General features: G+C 37.2%; 1 protein-coding gene across 1 annotated transcript in view; it reads left to right on the top strand.

Moving 5' to 3' along the window:
* The window catches only part of LOC150075769 (apoptosis-inducing factor 3-like), a 217,772-nt gene that overhangs the window by 115,350 nt on the left and 84,005 nt on the right, over positions 1-18,417 (top strand). Inside the window, exon 11 of the mRNA XM_090387198.1 lies at positions 9,917-10,032. Coding sequence (XP_090243324.1) covers positions 9,917-10,032 — 116 coding nt within the window. The remainder of the gene's footprint in view (positions 1-9,916; positions 10,033-18,417) is intronic.

Below are 18,417 nucleotides of genomic sequence, written 5' to 3'. Positions count from 1 at the left end.
CTTGACAAATGCAAAGTACTGCATATGGGTAGAAGTAACCCCAGAGAAACGTACGTGTGGTACTACACTTAAGGTGGTAGAAAATGAAAAAGACCTGGGAGTAATTGTGCAGGCAGATATGAAGTTTTCTGAGCAATGCAGACAGGCTGCCAGGGCAGGTCATGGGGTTTTGTCAATGATATATAGGGATTTTGCTAGCAGGGAAAAGGAGGTGATTATCCCTCTGTATAAGGTCAGGCCACGCCTTGAGTACTGCGTACAGGTCTGGAGGCCTCATTTTAGGAAGGATGTAGATTTACTTGAGCGTGTACAGAGAAGGGCTACATGATTGGTGAGGGGAATGAAGGGATCCTCTTACTAAGAGAGGCTTAAGCTCTGCAAATTGCAGTGGATGGAGACTAGGCACCTGCGCTGTGATCTGATTGAGGTATATAAGGCCTTGAATGGGTTGAGCACGCTGAATTCTGATGGGATCCTTCCACTTGTTCAGATTACGAACCTAAGGGGGCATAAATTCAAATTAAGAAAAGACAGATGTAGAATAGATGTGCGGAAATTTGCCTTTAGCCAGCGGGTGGTTAATTGCTGGAACAAACTTCCATCTGTCGTGGAAGTTGATAAGTTGAATAAATTTAAGGAGGAACTGGACAGGCATTTGGAGGGAATGGTGTGGTTTTTTTTTTTTTTTTTTTTGGCTGATGCTGCATAACCTCATACATTTGCTTTTTTGCATCACATGCCACTACTACTATTGCCTAACTTTTATTAGTTTTTGTTTTAATAACAGAAATCGAATTAGAAAAATTACTATGAAAATCACTTTGTTATAAATATCGATTTCAAGATAATCTTGAAATTGATATTTATAACAACATTATAAGATAATCTTATTTAATCTATAAAAATTGTTGATATCCAAAGACTATCCTGGAATAGATACCTCCAGGAAAAAGGAGAAGAGGAAGACCTAGGAGGATATGGATGGATGGATGGATGGAGTATGGGAGTGCATGACTTCCTGAGGTTTAATTGACCAAGACATCTTGAACCGCACATTTTGGTGGGAAAAAAATTCCTACCAAAAAATAACTTGTAGGCTGAGGAAAACCCATTGCAAATGGAAACACTCCTCTTAAAGAAGAAGATGAAAATTGTTGATGCTGACTAATTAATGCATGCACCAGTACATATTATAAAATATCAGCATCTCTCAGTAAGCTCACAAATGCAACTACTGCAAATTGCAACATCTGGAAACTAGGCACCTGCGAGGAAATCTAATTGAGGTATTTAAGGTTTTGAATGGATTGAGTAATCTAATACTCATGGCATCTTTCCTCCTGGTTAGCAGTAGCATCATAAGGTGCTTAGTCTCCATGATACATTACTATTTCAGATATTTCCTATCTTTCACAATTATTTTTTCTCCTTTTAAAGCAGAATTTGAACATGAATTTTTTGGAATATTGCTCTATATAGTAATATGCCATTACTTGTAATTATTTGCATACATCAGTATTAGTATATTGGCAAAATCATACAAAGAAGAAAGCTTATACAGCTTTCTTCTTTGGAAAAAGGAAAAAAAAAAAAAAAAAACACTTCATTTCATTTGCCCATCCACCATCCAATAACTTGTAAAAAACATCTAATAACTTGTAAATTTGTCCACTACTTTAACATGGTAGAAGTTCGTTCAAACAATTACTTCCTCGCTGAACACTGAATTTTTATACCTCTGTTCTACAACCATAAATTTACATTTATGGAGACATAAATGTAAATTTATGTCCCCTCCCTGTATGTTTTGTTTGAAAGAAAGAGTAAAGATGCCATCAATATTTAACCTACTTAAAGCCATAAACACTTCAGTTAGGTCACGATACTGATGCCTAGTTTCTAGATGTTGCAATTTACAGAGTGCCATACTCTCTTTTTTTTTTTTGGTAAAAATGTTTTTTTGGTGTCCCCGACATTTCTCTATTTTTTGTGAAGATTTATATCCAAACAGGAGTGTTTTTAAGTGCAAAACTGATATGTATTCACTTTCTGGATTTCTGACTTAATTTAGGTTTTCCTCTGCTTACAGATTCTTGGAAAATTTCCTCTTTAGCTGAAATAACTGAAATGCAAATATTTACCTTGGTCATGCTACCTGTTACATACCTTGAACTGAAACATCAGGTTTTTAAGACAGCTCATGGGGTTTTGTTTTTATCCAGTGGGAATATGGAGGTGATTATCCCATTATATAAGGCAATGTTTTGGAAGGATTTTGATCTATTGGAATGAATGCAGAGGAGGGAGGGCAATGAGATTAGTGAGGAAAACAAAAGGATACTCTTACCAAGAAAGGCATCAGTTCTGCAAATTGCAACATCTGGAAACTAGGCACCTGCGAGGAAATCTAATTGAGGTATTTAAGGTGTTGAATGGATTGAGTAATTTAATGTTCCTGGCATCTTTCCTCCTGCTCGTAGTACGCGCCTCCGTAGCCAGGTGGGCAGGAGCAGCAGTGTGTAGCACATGCTTCTTGATTAGACCCGGGTTCGAGCCCGTGATCACCAAATACGGAGGATGTGGAAAGGTCAGGGAATGACCACCGCATATCCCCGGAGCAACATGGCCTTAGTTGCTGCAACAACAGCTCATACTACACATGTGAGAGGGCATAAATTCAAATTAAGGAGAGATGCTTGCAGGATAGTGAATATGGAAATTTCCTTTCATTCAGCAGGTAGTTGATTGTTGGAACAGATTTCCTGTCTGGTGCTGTGGAAGTGGAATTTTGTATAAATTTAAGGAGGAACTAGATAAATCATTAGAGTAGGTTGACAGTGATATGGGATTTTTTTTTTTTGGCTGGTGCCCATATAAACTTGCTTTCTTACATCATGCCATTACTAATACTAATCTGCTTTCAGCCACAGCCAGAGAGTAATTGATTTTTGGAAAATAACTTCCATCTGGTGTTGTGGAAGTGGGCAGCTTGAATAAATTGAAGGAAGAATTAGGCAAATCATTAGAAGGAATGGACAGATGAGATGTTCTTCTGCATCATTTGCTAATAGGATGACCATATTATAAATAATTAAACTATTTTGTGATCTATGAGAAAATTTACAAAACTTAAAAGAATAAACCTTATTATCTCTTTTCTGCAATCATTCCTTTTCAATGTAAATTTAAAAGCTAAGCCTTTGAGTTATTTATACACATTTCTATAACATGCATAAAAATTCAATGAAAGATATTTGTTTCTGTTATACTCCCTGTAGTTAATTGCTTTATTCAAATTAGATTATATTACCACTAAAACTTTTTTTTTTTCCCTATTTCTTTGTTGTATACAAACTTTAATTCAAGAAAAACTAATTCACTTTCATTTTAAGTATGCCCAAAATTCAAACATTACCAGTGTTTTTGTGATCTTTGTGCAAATATAATTGAACTACAATATAATTTTAATTTTACCTTGTGATCCAGTTTTTTCTTTTTGCAGCAATTTCTTCCTATTAAAATGTCTTCCTTCAGAGTGATAACCATTTATAACCAGTTCCTCCATATGGTGTGGTTCCTGTTTATCTGGTTATCAGTTCCTCCACACCACATGAAGGAACGCCGCCCCTCTATGTTACCAGGCAGTACTAGGTGGTAGATGACTCTCATCAACCGGTGAAATACCACCACTTTGCTTATTGGAGGCTTGAAGTGGTGGAACTCATGTTTAGTCTCTAGAGCTACGTTCCGGTCAACCCTTCCCTATCTCTTCCACATGCAGTATGAGTGATGACTTTTCAGGTTATGGTGAACGTCGTGGCGAGATCCAATATTCCTTACATTTCGAGGGTACAGCTCTAAAATGGTGTTCGCAGGCCGGCTGCTAGTTAGTACACTGGACTGAACCTATTGGTAACTCTCTAGGAGGCTTCCGGATCAGCTAGTGTATAATCTTCCTACCTCTACTCTGCCAGATAGTGACTGGAGGGAGTCCGAGTAGTGTGTATGCGGGGAGCATTGTTGAGGCCAGGTTATGTCAAGGACCTGTGTATATTCTTACCACGTGTACGCCATATCCAAAAATTTCACTACTTCATACAGCATGTCCCACCCACTTTTTCTTACTATTGAATACACCATGAATTGTCAAACTAATAGAGCAAGCTTATCTGCGAAAAGATCCAAATCTCCCAAGCACTTCCTAATTCATTTCACAAATATATGTGGTCTCAATTCTGATCTCAACGATGTCCATTTCCACTTGCAGTCTGCCAGACCCCATGTACTTTTTCTGACAGAATCTCAGTTATCGGTTGATTCAACTACTGCTCATCTCAGATGCCCAAATTATTTGCTGTATGATTCCATTCGCCTCAAAGGTGGTACTTGTGCATATGTCCGTTCTGATATTCCCTGTCAGAGACTTGGCAATTTGGAATCCCCTCTCTTTGATCTTCTCTGGCTTAAAATCTCTTTACCTCATTGTCAAATTCATCTGTTGTCTCTACCGTTCTCCCAACTCCACTAATCACTCGGAGCTCTTTGACTTCCTCTCTTTGCAACTTGACTTTCTCCAGTCCAACTTTCCTAACAGTGAGGTAATTTTCCTTGGTGATTTTAATGTTCACAACTCCAGCTGGCTTCCGTTTTCTAGTCACACCGACCCAGCAGGTCGAGATGCTGAGGCTTTTGCAATTACTAATGACCTAGCACAGATTGTTCATTTACCTACAAGAATACCGGACAATCCTAATCATACAGCCAATGCGCTTGATCTTTTTTTCACAAACAACCCGTCTAAGTACACGGTCGAAGTGAGAGGTCCTTTAGGCACTTCAGATCACAACTTGGTGATTGTCTCTTCTCCAACGGAACCTTTATCTCATGGCTATTCCCAACCTTGTGTTGTTTGGCATTACAAGAATGCAAAATGGAACGACCTGCGAGACTTCTTTTCTTCTTTTCCTTGGTCTGATTACTGTTTCAAAACTTCTGATGTCAACGTTTGCTCAGATCGTGTCAGGGAAATTATTCTTGCAGGAATGGAATCCTTTATCCCACACTCCACTTTAAAATCTCGTCCTTTATCTAAACCTTTGTTTTCCAATAAATGTGCTAAGGCTGTTCAAGAGAAGAATGTTGCATATCATAATTGGCTTGTTTCTAATTCTTCAGTTTCATTTTCTGCCTACACCAAAGCTCGCAACAATTGTAAACCAGTTATTAATCTGATGTCTCTCTTGAGGGGGAGAAGACAGACAGTGGTAATCAATGGACACTGCTCATCGTGAACTAATGTTATTAGTGGAGTCCCTCAGGGTTCAGTATTGGGTCCTTTATTGTTTTCTGTATTTATAAATGATATTGATGATGGTCTATCAAGCTTAATGTCCAAGTTTGCAGACGATACAAAGGTTGGCAGGGTTGTCAAGGACACTACTGACACTATGCTGCTGCAGCAGGATCTGGAAAGGTTGAGCAGATGGGCTGAGAGGTGGCAAATGAAGTTTAACATTGACAAATGTAAAGTACTACATATGGGAAACAGCAACCCCAGAGCAACGTATCAACTCTGTGGTACTACACTGACAGTGGCAGAGAATGAAAGGGACCTTGGGGTGGTTGTGCAGGCAGATATGAAGTTCTCTGAGCAGTGCAGACGGGCTGCAAGAGTAGCTCATGGTGTATTGTCAATGATATATAGGAATTTTTCTAGCAGGGATAAGGAGGTGATTATTCCCTTGTATAAGGCAATGGTCAGGCCACACCTAGAGTACTGTATACAGGCCTGGTGGCCTCATTTCAAGAACGATGTAGAGCTGCTGGAACGAGTACAGAGAAGGGCAACAAGATTAGTGAATGGAACAAAGGGGTGCTCTTACAAAGAAAGGCTTAAGTTTTGCGAATTACAGTGTCTGGAGACTAGGCACCAGCGAGGTGATCTGATAGAGGTGTACAAAGCCTTGAATGGTTTGAGCATGCTCAATGCTGATGGGAGTCTTCCTCTTGCTCAGAATAATCACCTGAGAGGGCATAAATTCAAATTGAGGAAAGACAGATGTAGGATAGATGTGCGGAAATTTGCCTTTAGCCAGCTGGTGGTTGTTAGGTGGAACAGACTTCCATCCCTTGTCGCGGAAGTTGATAGCCTAAATAAGTTTAAAGCTCAGCTGGACAGGTATTTCGAAAGAACGGAGGGGTGAAATGGAAGTGGTTATTTTTTATTTATTTATTTTACTTTATTTTTTTTTGGCTGATGCTGCATAAGCTTGCTTTCTTGCATCAAATGCCTCTACTAATGCTAATGCAAAATGGGATGACCTGTGAGACTTTTCTTCTTTTCCTTAGTCTGATTACTGTTTCAAAACTTCGATGTCAATGTTTGCTCAGATCGTGTCAGGGAAACTATTCTTGTAGGAATGGAATCCTTTATCCCACACTCCATTTTAAAATCTCATCCTTTATCTAAACATTGGTTTTCCAATAAATGTGCTAAGGCTGTTCAAGAGAAGAATGTTGCATATCGTAATTGGCTTGTTTCTAATTCTTCAGTTTCATTTTCTGCCTACACCAAAGATCGCAATAATTGTAAAGCAGTTATTAATCAATCCAAATTAGATTTTGAACAGGCTAAGAGTAGAAAACTTGCTTCTTGCCCTAATGGTAGGTGAGCATTCTGGTCTCTTGCCAAAGCTATTGGCCGCAACTTTTGCCCATCTCTGCTCCCACCTCTGTCCAAACTAGAAGGTTCTGTTGTCACTTCAGCCAAGGATAAAGCTGACCTGCTAGCATCCCATTTTTCTTCCAGCTCATGTATTAATGATCTTGGTAAAACACCTCCCACCATTCCCAACACGCTCCATTCAATGCCTCCTGTGGTCTTCTGTCAAAAGGATATCAGAAGGAATTTGATAAATCTTGATGCTAAGAAAGCTCCAGGTCCTGATGGTATTTCTCCACTTGTTCTCAAAACCTGTGGTCCTGAACTTACTCCTATTCTTTGCCGCCTTTTTTCACTTTCTTATTTCAAAGGTGTTTTTCCTTCAGCTCGGAAAGTTGCTCATATCCAGCCAGTTCCTAAAAAGGGTGACAAATCCCTCCCATCCAATTATCATCCCATTGCAATTACTTCTACTCTTTCTAAAGTAATGGAGAAATCTATTAACTGCCAACTCTTAAACTACCTAAAAACCTTCCGTCTGATCGACGATCGCCAGTATAGATTCCGTCAGTGTCGATCCACTGGTGATATTTTGGCTTATGTTACCCATTTATGTACTAATTCAATGGAAAGGTACGGTGAAACACAAGTAGTTGCTCTTGACATCTCAAAGGATTTTTATCGTGATTGGCATAAAGGTCTTCTAAACAAGCTTCCATCTTATGGTTTGCCAACTGTTTTTAGTAATTGGTTATCTAGTTTTCTCTCTGATTGCTCACTGAGGGTGATGGTAGATGGCTCTCTGTCTTCTAACTTCTCCACTAATGTTGGTGTCCCCCAGGGTTCAGTTCTTTCCCCCACTCTTTTCCTCTTGTATATTAATGACCTTCTTCCATTGACTGGAAATCCTATCCATAATTTTGCCGATGATAGCACATTGCATTCCAGTTTCCGTTTTGAGAAACCTTGTCCTGCTCAATCAGCTTCAACTTCTCGAAAATCCGCTACCAATTCCTTAAATTCTGATCTTCAGATAATTCTCCAGTGGGCCAAAGACAACTTAGTTGATTTCAACCCTTCTAAAACTCAGTCTTGTCTTATATCTCGCAAAAAGGATTCTTTTGCTCCTATGCTGATCTTTGGTGATAATCTGATTTCTAGGCAAAACGATATAATCTCTTTTGGGGATTACCCTGACTTCTAATCTCTCTTGGCACAAGCACATTACAATTATTGCTTCATCTGCATCTAAAAAACTTGGTTTTCTCTTTCACTCTCGGCATTACTTTTCTTCCAAACAGCTGCTTGCTCTGTATAAATCGCGAATCCGCCCTGCCATGGAATATTGTTCCCACATCTGGGGTGGTGCCCCCAAAACCTCTCTCAGGCTTTTTGATTCCATTCAGAAGAGGGCAGTTAGGTTAATTAATGATTCATCTCTACCTCCATAGGCACTGTTCTTCTGAATTGGCTTCTATAATTCCCAATCTCTCTTTCAAAACAGTCTGAACACGTGCTGCCACCAGCCAACATCCATTTACCGTCCAACTTCAAACCCACAGAACCAACTTTTCATCTTCCTCATTTATTCATTCAACTGCCGTTTTCTGGAACAACCTTCCTTCATACGTATTTCCTGAAAATTACAATCTACAGAAGTTAAAGTCCAATGTCAACAAATATTTTCTTTCGTCTTCTCAACCTCCAACCCAAGCATGGTACTAAGTACTATAGGTTCTAATACCTCTCGTGTTTGGGCCGACTGGGCTAGCCAGGTGGGTAAAGTGCCTGCCTGCCTGTCAACCTCAAGGTTGCAGGTTCGATCCCGCCTCGGGCTTGGATCAAAGTACTGCAAAAACTTTGGGAGGTGCACTATGGCCACAGAAGCCAATGCGCCAACAACTACCAAAAAAAAAAAAAAAAAAAAAACAACCTCTCGTGTTTGGGGTTCACATAAATAAAAAATAAAATAATAACACTAATTTACTGTTAACTAAAACAGTTATGCTAAATAAACACAATTACTATAACATTTTAACATTACCCACACTTATACTTCTCTTTCTCTAACAGCTGTTCCAAACTTTTTTTTTAAACTATCACCGGTCAACATTGCTACTTCTATTTCACTTGGTGTGTATTGCTGCTTATGTGTATTTGGCACTTAGCACATAATGCATCAATTATATGAGAAACATGCACAAGTTACAATGGGACATGGGATATACAAGGCTTAAAGTTAAATTTTATTAAGTAAGCTTATTTTTTATGCTTTTTTTATCTGTTATTGTTTCTATATGCTTCTTTTATATGTTACAGTTACTGAATAGTAAACTTAAACTTTACTCTAATGCTAAAGAGTTTGATTAACTTTCACATCAATCACTACTTAGGTGTATAAACTTCACTAAAGAAAAATTGCTTACCATATTACAATGGGTACAGTTAAGCATGGTGTGATGATTATCACCCAGATTGATCCAGAGGTAACTTTAATAAATGTTCTTCAGAAAAGCATTGACCAATAAAAGCTTGTAGTAATATGCTTACACAGTAGTAATCGAGGAGAACTCATTGGATTTTAAAAGTCCATCCCTGACAGTTGAGAGTATTCACATTCCAGTTTACAAGTGAGAATGAGTATCATCAGGCCACAAACGTTCCTCAGGAATTCATGATCTAAATATGCCTGAACATATTTAGATCCTAAATTTATACACGATCACTGATGAAGTGATATATAGAGAGTACTAAAGGATGTTTTACAATGCTGTAGGCCATCTCTCTCCCCCCCCACCATCATTCTGATAATGTGCACCTTTGCTCTGCTTTGTACAACCCTGCTTCCTTGCTTGCTTATTTTACTGCCAAAGAAATAGTATTATCTGTGTATTTACAGCTTCATATAGATATGAGAAATGCTTCAGAGAGTAAATCTTATCTTAGATGAACAGACATATGAAAAATATTGAGGAATTTGGCACTAACATCTAATATAAATATTATAAGTGTTCAGCTGTAAGTAAATTTTCCTACAGCAATTAAATAGGAAAATATATTTCCTAAATAGCATTATTATTCTTCCAATAGCAACAGACTTTTGTAACACTCTGTATATATGTGTGTATAGATACCTATTGACTGAATGGAAGTTAGTCTATATGAATCAGTTTCTGTTCCACAGAGAGAGAGATGTAATTAAATCATGAGCTGCTTGCATGATTAATACAACTAATTAACATTCTATTATTGCAGGTATGGAAGTAGCAGCAACATTAGTAGATAAAGCTGAATCAGTTACTGTTATTGTTAGAAACAACTTTCCATTTGAAGCTACTCTTGGAGAAAGCCTAGGTCGCAGGTTACAAAAGGTATGTCAATACTTTTATGACTGACTGTAAATTATTTCCTTCTGCCAATTCTCTGGAAGGCTGGTTTTTGTAACCACATATCTACTCCACTCCACATTGCCAAGTTTTTAACTATTCATTTATAACATGACAGACTGCTCTTTTTCTTTCATTGCATTCTTTTGAAACACATGCTACATGATACAAATGGACATTAGCTTTGCTAATGTAAATTATAACACAAGATAGCATACCTTGCCTTCAGAAAAAAAACCACTTCTCTGTAGAGGTAAAGCATTTAATTAATTGCTTCCTGCACAATCAGATTATAAAGATATTAATTAACTATAAATCATATACCCCTATCTTGGAAGACTTCATCCATAGCATGAGATAAAATAGAGTTGCAGTTATATTTTTAGTTACATTTTAGTTGAGATATCTGTGCTCACAGCACTGTGGAGCCACACTGATGTTAAGAGAGAGAACAATACAGGCAGTTCCCGCTTTGAGTTTTTGCTCTACAAGTTCCTGGGTTTATGAATTTTTTTTTTTTTTTTTTTTCCAGTATCAACAAAATCAAAAATATGAACATTAATTGCAAAAAATGAATGTTAAACATTCATAAATACCGCATTTCAAACCACACTCGTAGCTATATGATACAGTGTACCCCCACTTTACGATATTAATCCGTTCCAGAGATACCATCATATCATGAAAATATAATGTGAACCCAATAACACATTGTTTTTTGGTAATTCATTCCACGACCTCGGAAGTTGAAATTTTTGCTATATATAACTCTCTGGAAGGTCATTTTTATAGTGTAATTTGTATTACAGTAGTTGCCAATTCAAATCATTAAAATGCACTACACTTTCATCGTTATCATATGTTCTGTTATAAGAATCAATTTTTGAATGCCTTTGTGATATTTTTCTAAAACCCAGAAATGTGTTTTAGAAAAATATCACAAAGGCTTTTCTGTTAGTGCAAGCAATTATAAACAGGTAGTAAACTTGATGTTATTGCATTTGCGAAAATACCGATAGCTGGAATTGTGTGGTTTTTTACGTTATTATGGTGAAATGTGTTTCCCCTTTACTGAAATCTTCAATCGTATAAAAAACAAATAAATTTTCAGAATCTTTTCTTCATTCCTTTTTTTTTTTTTAAAGCTTCATAAACTTGTTACTCCGTGCAAACGTGTTAGTTGCAATTTGTGCGTTCCATTAAAAAATGCTTATGCATGCTATTGCAATTTATAAAGAAAAGAGAAAAAGATTATCTTGGAAACAAATGCCTCTTGAAGCATTTCTGAAGAAGACGACTCCTTGTGCAACAGAGTGCCAAGCCAATAATGAGTGATCAATGAGTGTGCATTTAGTCGATAATGATGATGATGAAGAATAAACATTCCTTAACATTTGTAAGTCATAAATAATTGCTTTATTATTATAATTTGCTTGATTTTACAGGCTATGTTTTCATTTCATTGAATAAATCAATCATTGTTTAAACAAACTAGTTAGCCAACTAATTTCATTGTTGAGAACATAAACCCTATTTTTAACATTATGTATATGGGAAATAAATTCCTGCTTTATGAGTTTTCATTTTTACGAGTGCACGCTAGGAACAAATTAACTCGTGAAGTCGGGAACTACCTGTAATGAATTATATGACATTCATATGAGACAAAAATTATTGGCCAAACAGAGTGTTTATTGGATGAGATCAGTCATCCTTTCCAGAAAGTCACAGGACAGCTGATGATCAGAGTTGAGAAATGTAGGGAAACACCTGTTTTCTTCAATGTGGAGTCACAGCTTTTAAGCTGTTCTAGTGGGTGCTAGGTGAGATGATCTTGTCAGAAGATTGTGGAGCTATTGCTTTTTAGCTGTTCTAGTAGACCTGTGAGACCTAGTAGAGCTGTTCTAGTGAGCTCTGGGCAGATTCCCATTTCTGCTGGTGTTGGCAGTAGAATTGTTGTTGCGAGGAGGAAGAAATGGTGATAATTTCAGATCTGGGGTGGGGGGGGGTACAGTGGTGCCCTCTCCCTGTTTCTATTGACGGTGGATGTTGGAGGAATTGGGAAAAATTTGAAAACTCAGTGTGAAGTTTCTACTTTTTTTGGTATTTCTCCACTAGAATCTTGGGGGTTTCAGGTTGAAGCTGTGGCCTTCAGTGATACTATGGAATACTACATCACTGGATGCAAGGTATGGTTAAGATTCACTAATTATATTATTTTTCATTGGTTTCATTCCATAATTAGCAAAAAAATATTTCAAAAATCAAAATGCAAGTAACTCCTTTTTATGGGCTGCCATTGTTGCATTTCCTCAATGCATCAGTGGCAGCATGTCAATTTCATACTATGGAAAGTTGAAATTCAGCTCTCCATGCTATAAAATTGATGTGTATTTTCTGTTGACATGGTTTAGATTAGTTTGCATGTATTTTCATACAAATCCCATCCATATGAAGCCCTTCATATAAAAATAAACTTTCATTTAATAAGAAAAGTGAATGCGCATGGATGTCTTAGTTTAAAAATATGTAATGAGATTCATTACAAATGTGTAAAAGGTATGAGATTCATAACAACAAAAATGTGTAAAAGGTATGAGATTCATTACAACAAAAATGTTTTAATAATGGTCTGCATTACAGCATTTTGTATTTTAATTTCCAGTGTGCTTGATAGGTTATTTGTTGATCATTTAATGGAGAAACTAAAGATCAGACCTTTATTGAAAGGCTCTGTGTATATTTGAAAGATCAAGATAGTTGATGAACAGTAGTTTTATTTTGTTGGGTCCTATTTGATACCTACATGGCTTGCCCAATCCAAAGCACCAAAATATTTTGATACTTCAGATTGTTGTAGATCAAAATCCATTGTCTAATTTTAAATTCACAATGGGTGGGACTCTTCATTTTCTTACATTATTTATTTCAGCATAAATTATATGAATTGTAAATGTAAATAAACACATACTTGCAACAGTCTCGTTTATATAGTGTTTTTATGAAGACCATAACGATAAAATATATAAACACTATATTTAATTTTTTTTGATTTCTAAAACCAGACATTTGATAAAACTTATTTATACATTTTTACCTTTTTTTTTCCATGAATTTGAAAAGGATTTTAGTCATATTCTGATCTGGAATTACTAATTCCAGATTAGAAATTATTGAAACTTTAAATTCTTCTCAATTACTAAAACTTTTAGGGTACATTTCAGGTTTACTGTGGAACCATTTGTTAATTGTGCAGGGGGGGGTGTCTTTATGTATGTTCAGTTTAAAGAGTGTGGAGAAATTAGGTGTGAATTCAGAATTCTGATGGGTGTTTATGAGAACTTGAAGAGCAGGATGGATGTCCTCTAAGGAATTAAACTGGGAGGCCATCAAGCTCTTAGCTGCCCACCTCAATGCTAGAGCTTACACTTGTACATCAGACAACAACCAACCTCAGTGCTGGAGCTTACACTTATGCAGCGGCAACTCCCAAGGCAGAATGCATTGGTTTAGCATTAGCATTAGTTGAGGCATATGATGTAAGAAAGCAAGCTTGTACAGCATCAGCCAGAAAAAAAAAAAAGAAAAAAAACCTTCCCATATCACCCATCCGGTCACTCCAAATGTTTATCCAGTTCAGTCTTTAATTTATTTAAGCTATCAGCCTCCACAACAACAGATGGAAGTCTGTTCCAGCAATCAACTACCTGCTGGCTAAAGGCAAACTTCTGCACATCTATTCTACAACTATCTTTCCTCAATTTGAATCTATGCCCCCTCAGGTTCTTAACTGAGCAAGCAGAAGTATCCTGTCTGCATTGAGCCTGCAAGTTGCATTCTGCAAGTTGCAGAACTTAAGCCATTTTTCATAAGCACACCCCTTTGTTCCTCTCACCAATCTTGTTGTCCTTCTCTGTACTCGTTCTAGCAACTCTACATCCTTCCTAAAATGAGCCCTCCAGACCTGTACACAGTACTCAAGGTGTGGCCTGGCCATTGCCTTATAAAAAGGGATAATCACCTCCTTGTCTCTGCCAGCAAAATTCCTATATATCATTGACAAAACTCCATGACCTGCTCTGGCAGCCCGTCTGCACTGCTCAGAGAACTTCATTCCACAAGAGGTTCCACAGGATGCAGTTCCTGTGGAACAAGTTGGTGAGTGTTGTCAGAGAAATGGGAAATATATTATGCAAAAAGAATAGATGGACTAGGACCCGGGTGTGTCTGCTAGGAACAAAAGTTCATGACATTGTGTAGCAGATATTATCTTTTAATGACACGAAAGGTGATATTATTGTACCCATTGGCACTAATGACATTAAGAATAAGAGATCCGAGGACTTACTTAACAAGTACAGTGCAATGTTGAGAAAAAGTTGGAAGTTCAAATTAAATTACTATCCAGACATGAGAAGTATGTGATGAGCACCTGTTCGATCAGTTCAGCCCTAGAGAGGATGTGCAAGGCTCATGGGGTAGAATTTTTCTTGGCATGGATAGTATTTGTTAACAAGAGAGACTGTTTATACAGGAATGGGATACACTTAAATAGAAAGAGTGCAAGAATATTTGCTGATGCTATCAAGGCAGTGTTAAGTGGGTTGGAAAAACTGCTAGCTTGAGGGGATACACAGACTATTAGATTAACAAAGCCACGGTCAGAGGTGAAAATGACTCTTGTACTGCTTCTATTGGAATGAGCAGCAGTCTAGAGAGCAAGGTATCGGGAATATCAAGGTCTGCTGGGCTCCTCATGAAACAAACAAATATGTTGTCTGTGTTAGGGTAACTAAGAGTAAGAACAGATGCATGTATACTTGCCTGCACACTAGTGCCAGGAGCATAGTAAATAAATTTGATGAATTTGAAGTTCTGGTCAAGTCATCAAATGAATACAGTTTGAGGAGACAATGTGTATAGAAAGGATATAGTGTTTATTGTCACGCTGCTCCAAAGGTTTTTATTGCAACACAGTAGTATACTCTGTGTTGCAGTACAAACTCTGTGAAGGCCAGAGATAGTGACTTATTATGTAGTCTGTCTAGCGTTGGAATTTGTTGTTATATTGTTCTTCTAGCCACTTGAAAACTGGGACCCCCCCATCCCCCAATTGCCTGTCACTCAAGGTTGGGCCAGGTCATAGTGTAAAGTTCTGAGGATGGTGGGTGGGGGGAAACAATCCTGGCATCACTGAAGTTTAAAAAAAGGGAAAGTGTTTATTGGAAAGGAGAATAGGGGAGTATAGATGAAGGTGACAAAAGTGGATTGTAGGAAGACTTTCACTTGAGAGCAGGAAGTTAAAGGGATAGAGGGGTACCACTATGGAAGGAGCCCATTCTCTAAGACAGGATTAGGGGGTGGGGGTGATATGCTCTTAGTTAAAAGGTGTATTAAATCTAAGGCAGTGCATCAAGTTGACATGGATGGCCAGTGCAACGTTGAGTCAGTTTAGTGTGACATAAGTACTGGGAAACAGACATGAGAGTCGGAGTGTGTTATAGGCCTAATGACTGTGATGAATATAATGAACAATTATGCAGAAAAATAGTCTACCAGTAAATCAGAATGTCTAATAATTGGTATTTTAACTTTTCAAATAATGACTGGAACTTGTGGGTCGGTCATTCACACAAACAAGGCTTTTGTAGATTTACTGAATGACTGTTTTCTACACCACCACCACACAGCATTTTAGTGAGGCAACAAGAGAGAGCAGTACTCCTGATCTGATTATTAGCAGTGATCCGTCATGCATTAAGAATCTGCAGATAAAAAGAAACTACTAGGTGGCAGTAATCACAATGTATTAATGTGAGATTTACTTAAAGAGGTAACCACCATCAAAGTAAAGGGAAGGGCTTTTGCTTTCATAAAGGTGACTACAGTGGTCTCAGACAGTTTTTAAATTATTTGAAGTGGGAAAACTGATGATGTTTACCAATGGCAAATTCTGAATGAGAATCATTCAAGGAAATAATCATAGAAACCAATAGGTTTTTCATAAAAACTGAGAAACACTGTTCAAGGCTTAGGCATAAATGAATATCAGATGAACAAATGAGACTTGTGTCAGAGAAGATAAATGCATGGATGGATATCGATTATTAGTGTTTTTTTAATATGAAACCCTAGACGTGAAAGGTATTAGAATCTATAGTACAGCAATACTTCGCTTAGCATGGCTTCAAACAGCATGGGTTTCACTATAACACGGTTTTCACTTAAGTTTAAGTCGAAAATTTACCATACATATTAAAACTCATTCAATAGCCTAGACACATACTCTATATATGCATGCTGCATTGTTGTAGCCTAGGTATGCATACATACAGTGTTCTCCCCAGGACTTATCGAATGGGCGCACCACTCGGTAAATTTAACTGACCGCCCGGCTAAAATTTAAGCGATTATCGCAGTCAGTTGATTGAGATCAATGCGACAGGAGCATATAATGTTAAATTATGCAATTAATTTTTGCTCTTGATCGCTTGTCACATTTATAAATAACAGAAAATTTTATAATATTGCAAAGTATTACACTTCCCCACCCGGCTACTTCATAATGCCACCTGGCTGGCAAAATTTTCTGGGGATAACACTGACATATATGCTGTGGTGCCAGGTAAAAGGCTTTACTGTCTCACATGCACATGTTCCAGTAGCTTTCCTCAGGCAGTCAGTGGCAACGTTCAACAGTGTTCAGTATTCTTAATTCCATCCTAACGAGATGACGTGATAGCTTTTCATTTCATAATTTATTTTTTACCCATTTAAATATGATTGAAAATATATTTGCATCTTGGCTATAAATCACTGCCAACAACATGTGTTCTGTTTGGGAGCATGTTTTTCTCATTTGGCAAATGATTTCACTGGTTTTGAATTGCAAATTCAGATAATTGCCAAATTCAGCAAACTGCCTATGAAGAAGAGAAAACAGTTCTGAAGCGGATAACGTTGAAGTGGCACCAAAAGAATTTTCAACAGAAGAATTGCCGAAAGTTTTTTTTTTTTGGGGAGAGTTTGACATGGCCTGCGAGGCAATTATGAATGGAGATCCAGATGTTGAACGCAGCATCAAGATACGGCAAATTTTACAAGATGAGATTCGATGCTACAAAGATTTGTACGCCGAGAAAAAGAGACTACTTCACCAGACTTCATTATTGAAATACCTAAATAAACAAAGCTTTTTTCTCATCTCTCATGATAAAATATTTGCAATATTTTTTATTTAAAATCCTTTAATTGACTATCAAGCTATAAAGTGTTTAAGTCTGAAGCCTCAAGCTATGGAAACACATCATACACCATCAGGCATCTCTCATATTGTGGAGTTATTCTTCATAACTGTTTTTCCATCATTGCATCACTCGGGTACCTACCCACCCACCCACCGAAGAAGGGCCAAATAGCCCTGAAACAGTGCTGTCTGGGTGGTGGTATCCATCTGAGAATAAGCAACATTAGTCTTCTCCTCAGGTGAAGTGTTATTTATTCGAAGTAGTGCAATATCATGGCAACTCGTTGTGAAGATATTCACAGTATGAGATATAACTTAAAACAATGACGTTTTGCTAACATTCTGTTTATTCAGATTTGGCTATGTATTATTGATGCTTTTGCACTATACTTATACGTAGTCTTGACTATCAGGCGTAAATTGTTTATAGATTTATTATACTTTGTTTATAGACTGTTTCTTTGGTATGCATTCACTTAAAACCTATTATAATTATACCTCAATCAGCACGATTTCGCATAATGCGGAATTATTGGAATAGTTTCGGTACCAATTATCAGTGCTACGTGGGGTATTGCTGTACTTAGTACTGTGTGTGGGCTGAAGGTTGGGAAGATGAAAGAAGATAATTGTTGACATTAGATGTGAATTTCTATTTCGAATTCCTCTCCTATTATCTCCATTCAGTCTAAACATTGAATCAATTAATTGGCAATGCTCACAATCGGTCCAGTTGTCTGGTCCTGTGATGCCCAGTGCAGCACTGTGTTTAGTTGTTTGAAAAAGGATTGTTATGTTTCTGATTAACTAAACATAATATTCACATATGAAAAATACACAGATATTAGTTTTTCCTATGGATTCTGCAACAGCAGAAATAATCTAGTTATATTACTGGGAAGGATTATTCTGAGAGAGATTATTTACACCTCAGTTGCTTTGAAGTAACTGTGTTATAAATGAGTTGAAACTGTTGTTTAAAATTCTCTTTATGGTTTCATGAAATGCAGCCAATTTGCTTTTGACATTGAGGAATATTTCTACTGCCTTTTTGTTTTAGCAAATACAAATAGATGGAAAATGTGATTCCTATTATTTTATATGATGATTACAGCCTAGAAATG

Source organism: Mastigoproctus giganteus, chromosome 13 (genome assembly GCF_048544385.1).
Source record: "Mastigoproctus giganteus isolate SK-2022 chromosome 13, ASM4854438v1, whole genome shotgun sequence".
Lineage (NCBI taxonomy): Eukaryota > Metazoa > Arthropoda > Arachnida > Uropygi > Thelyphonidae > Mastigoproctus > Mastigoproctus giganteus.
Note: the sequence above shows the minus strand (reverse complement) of the source record. Positions and strands in the feature narration are given on the sequence as shown.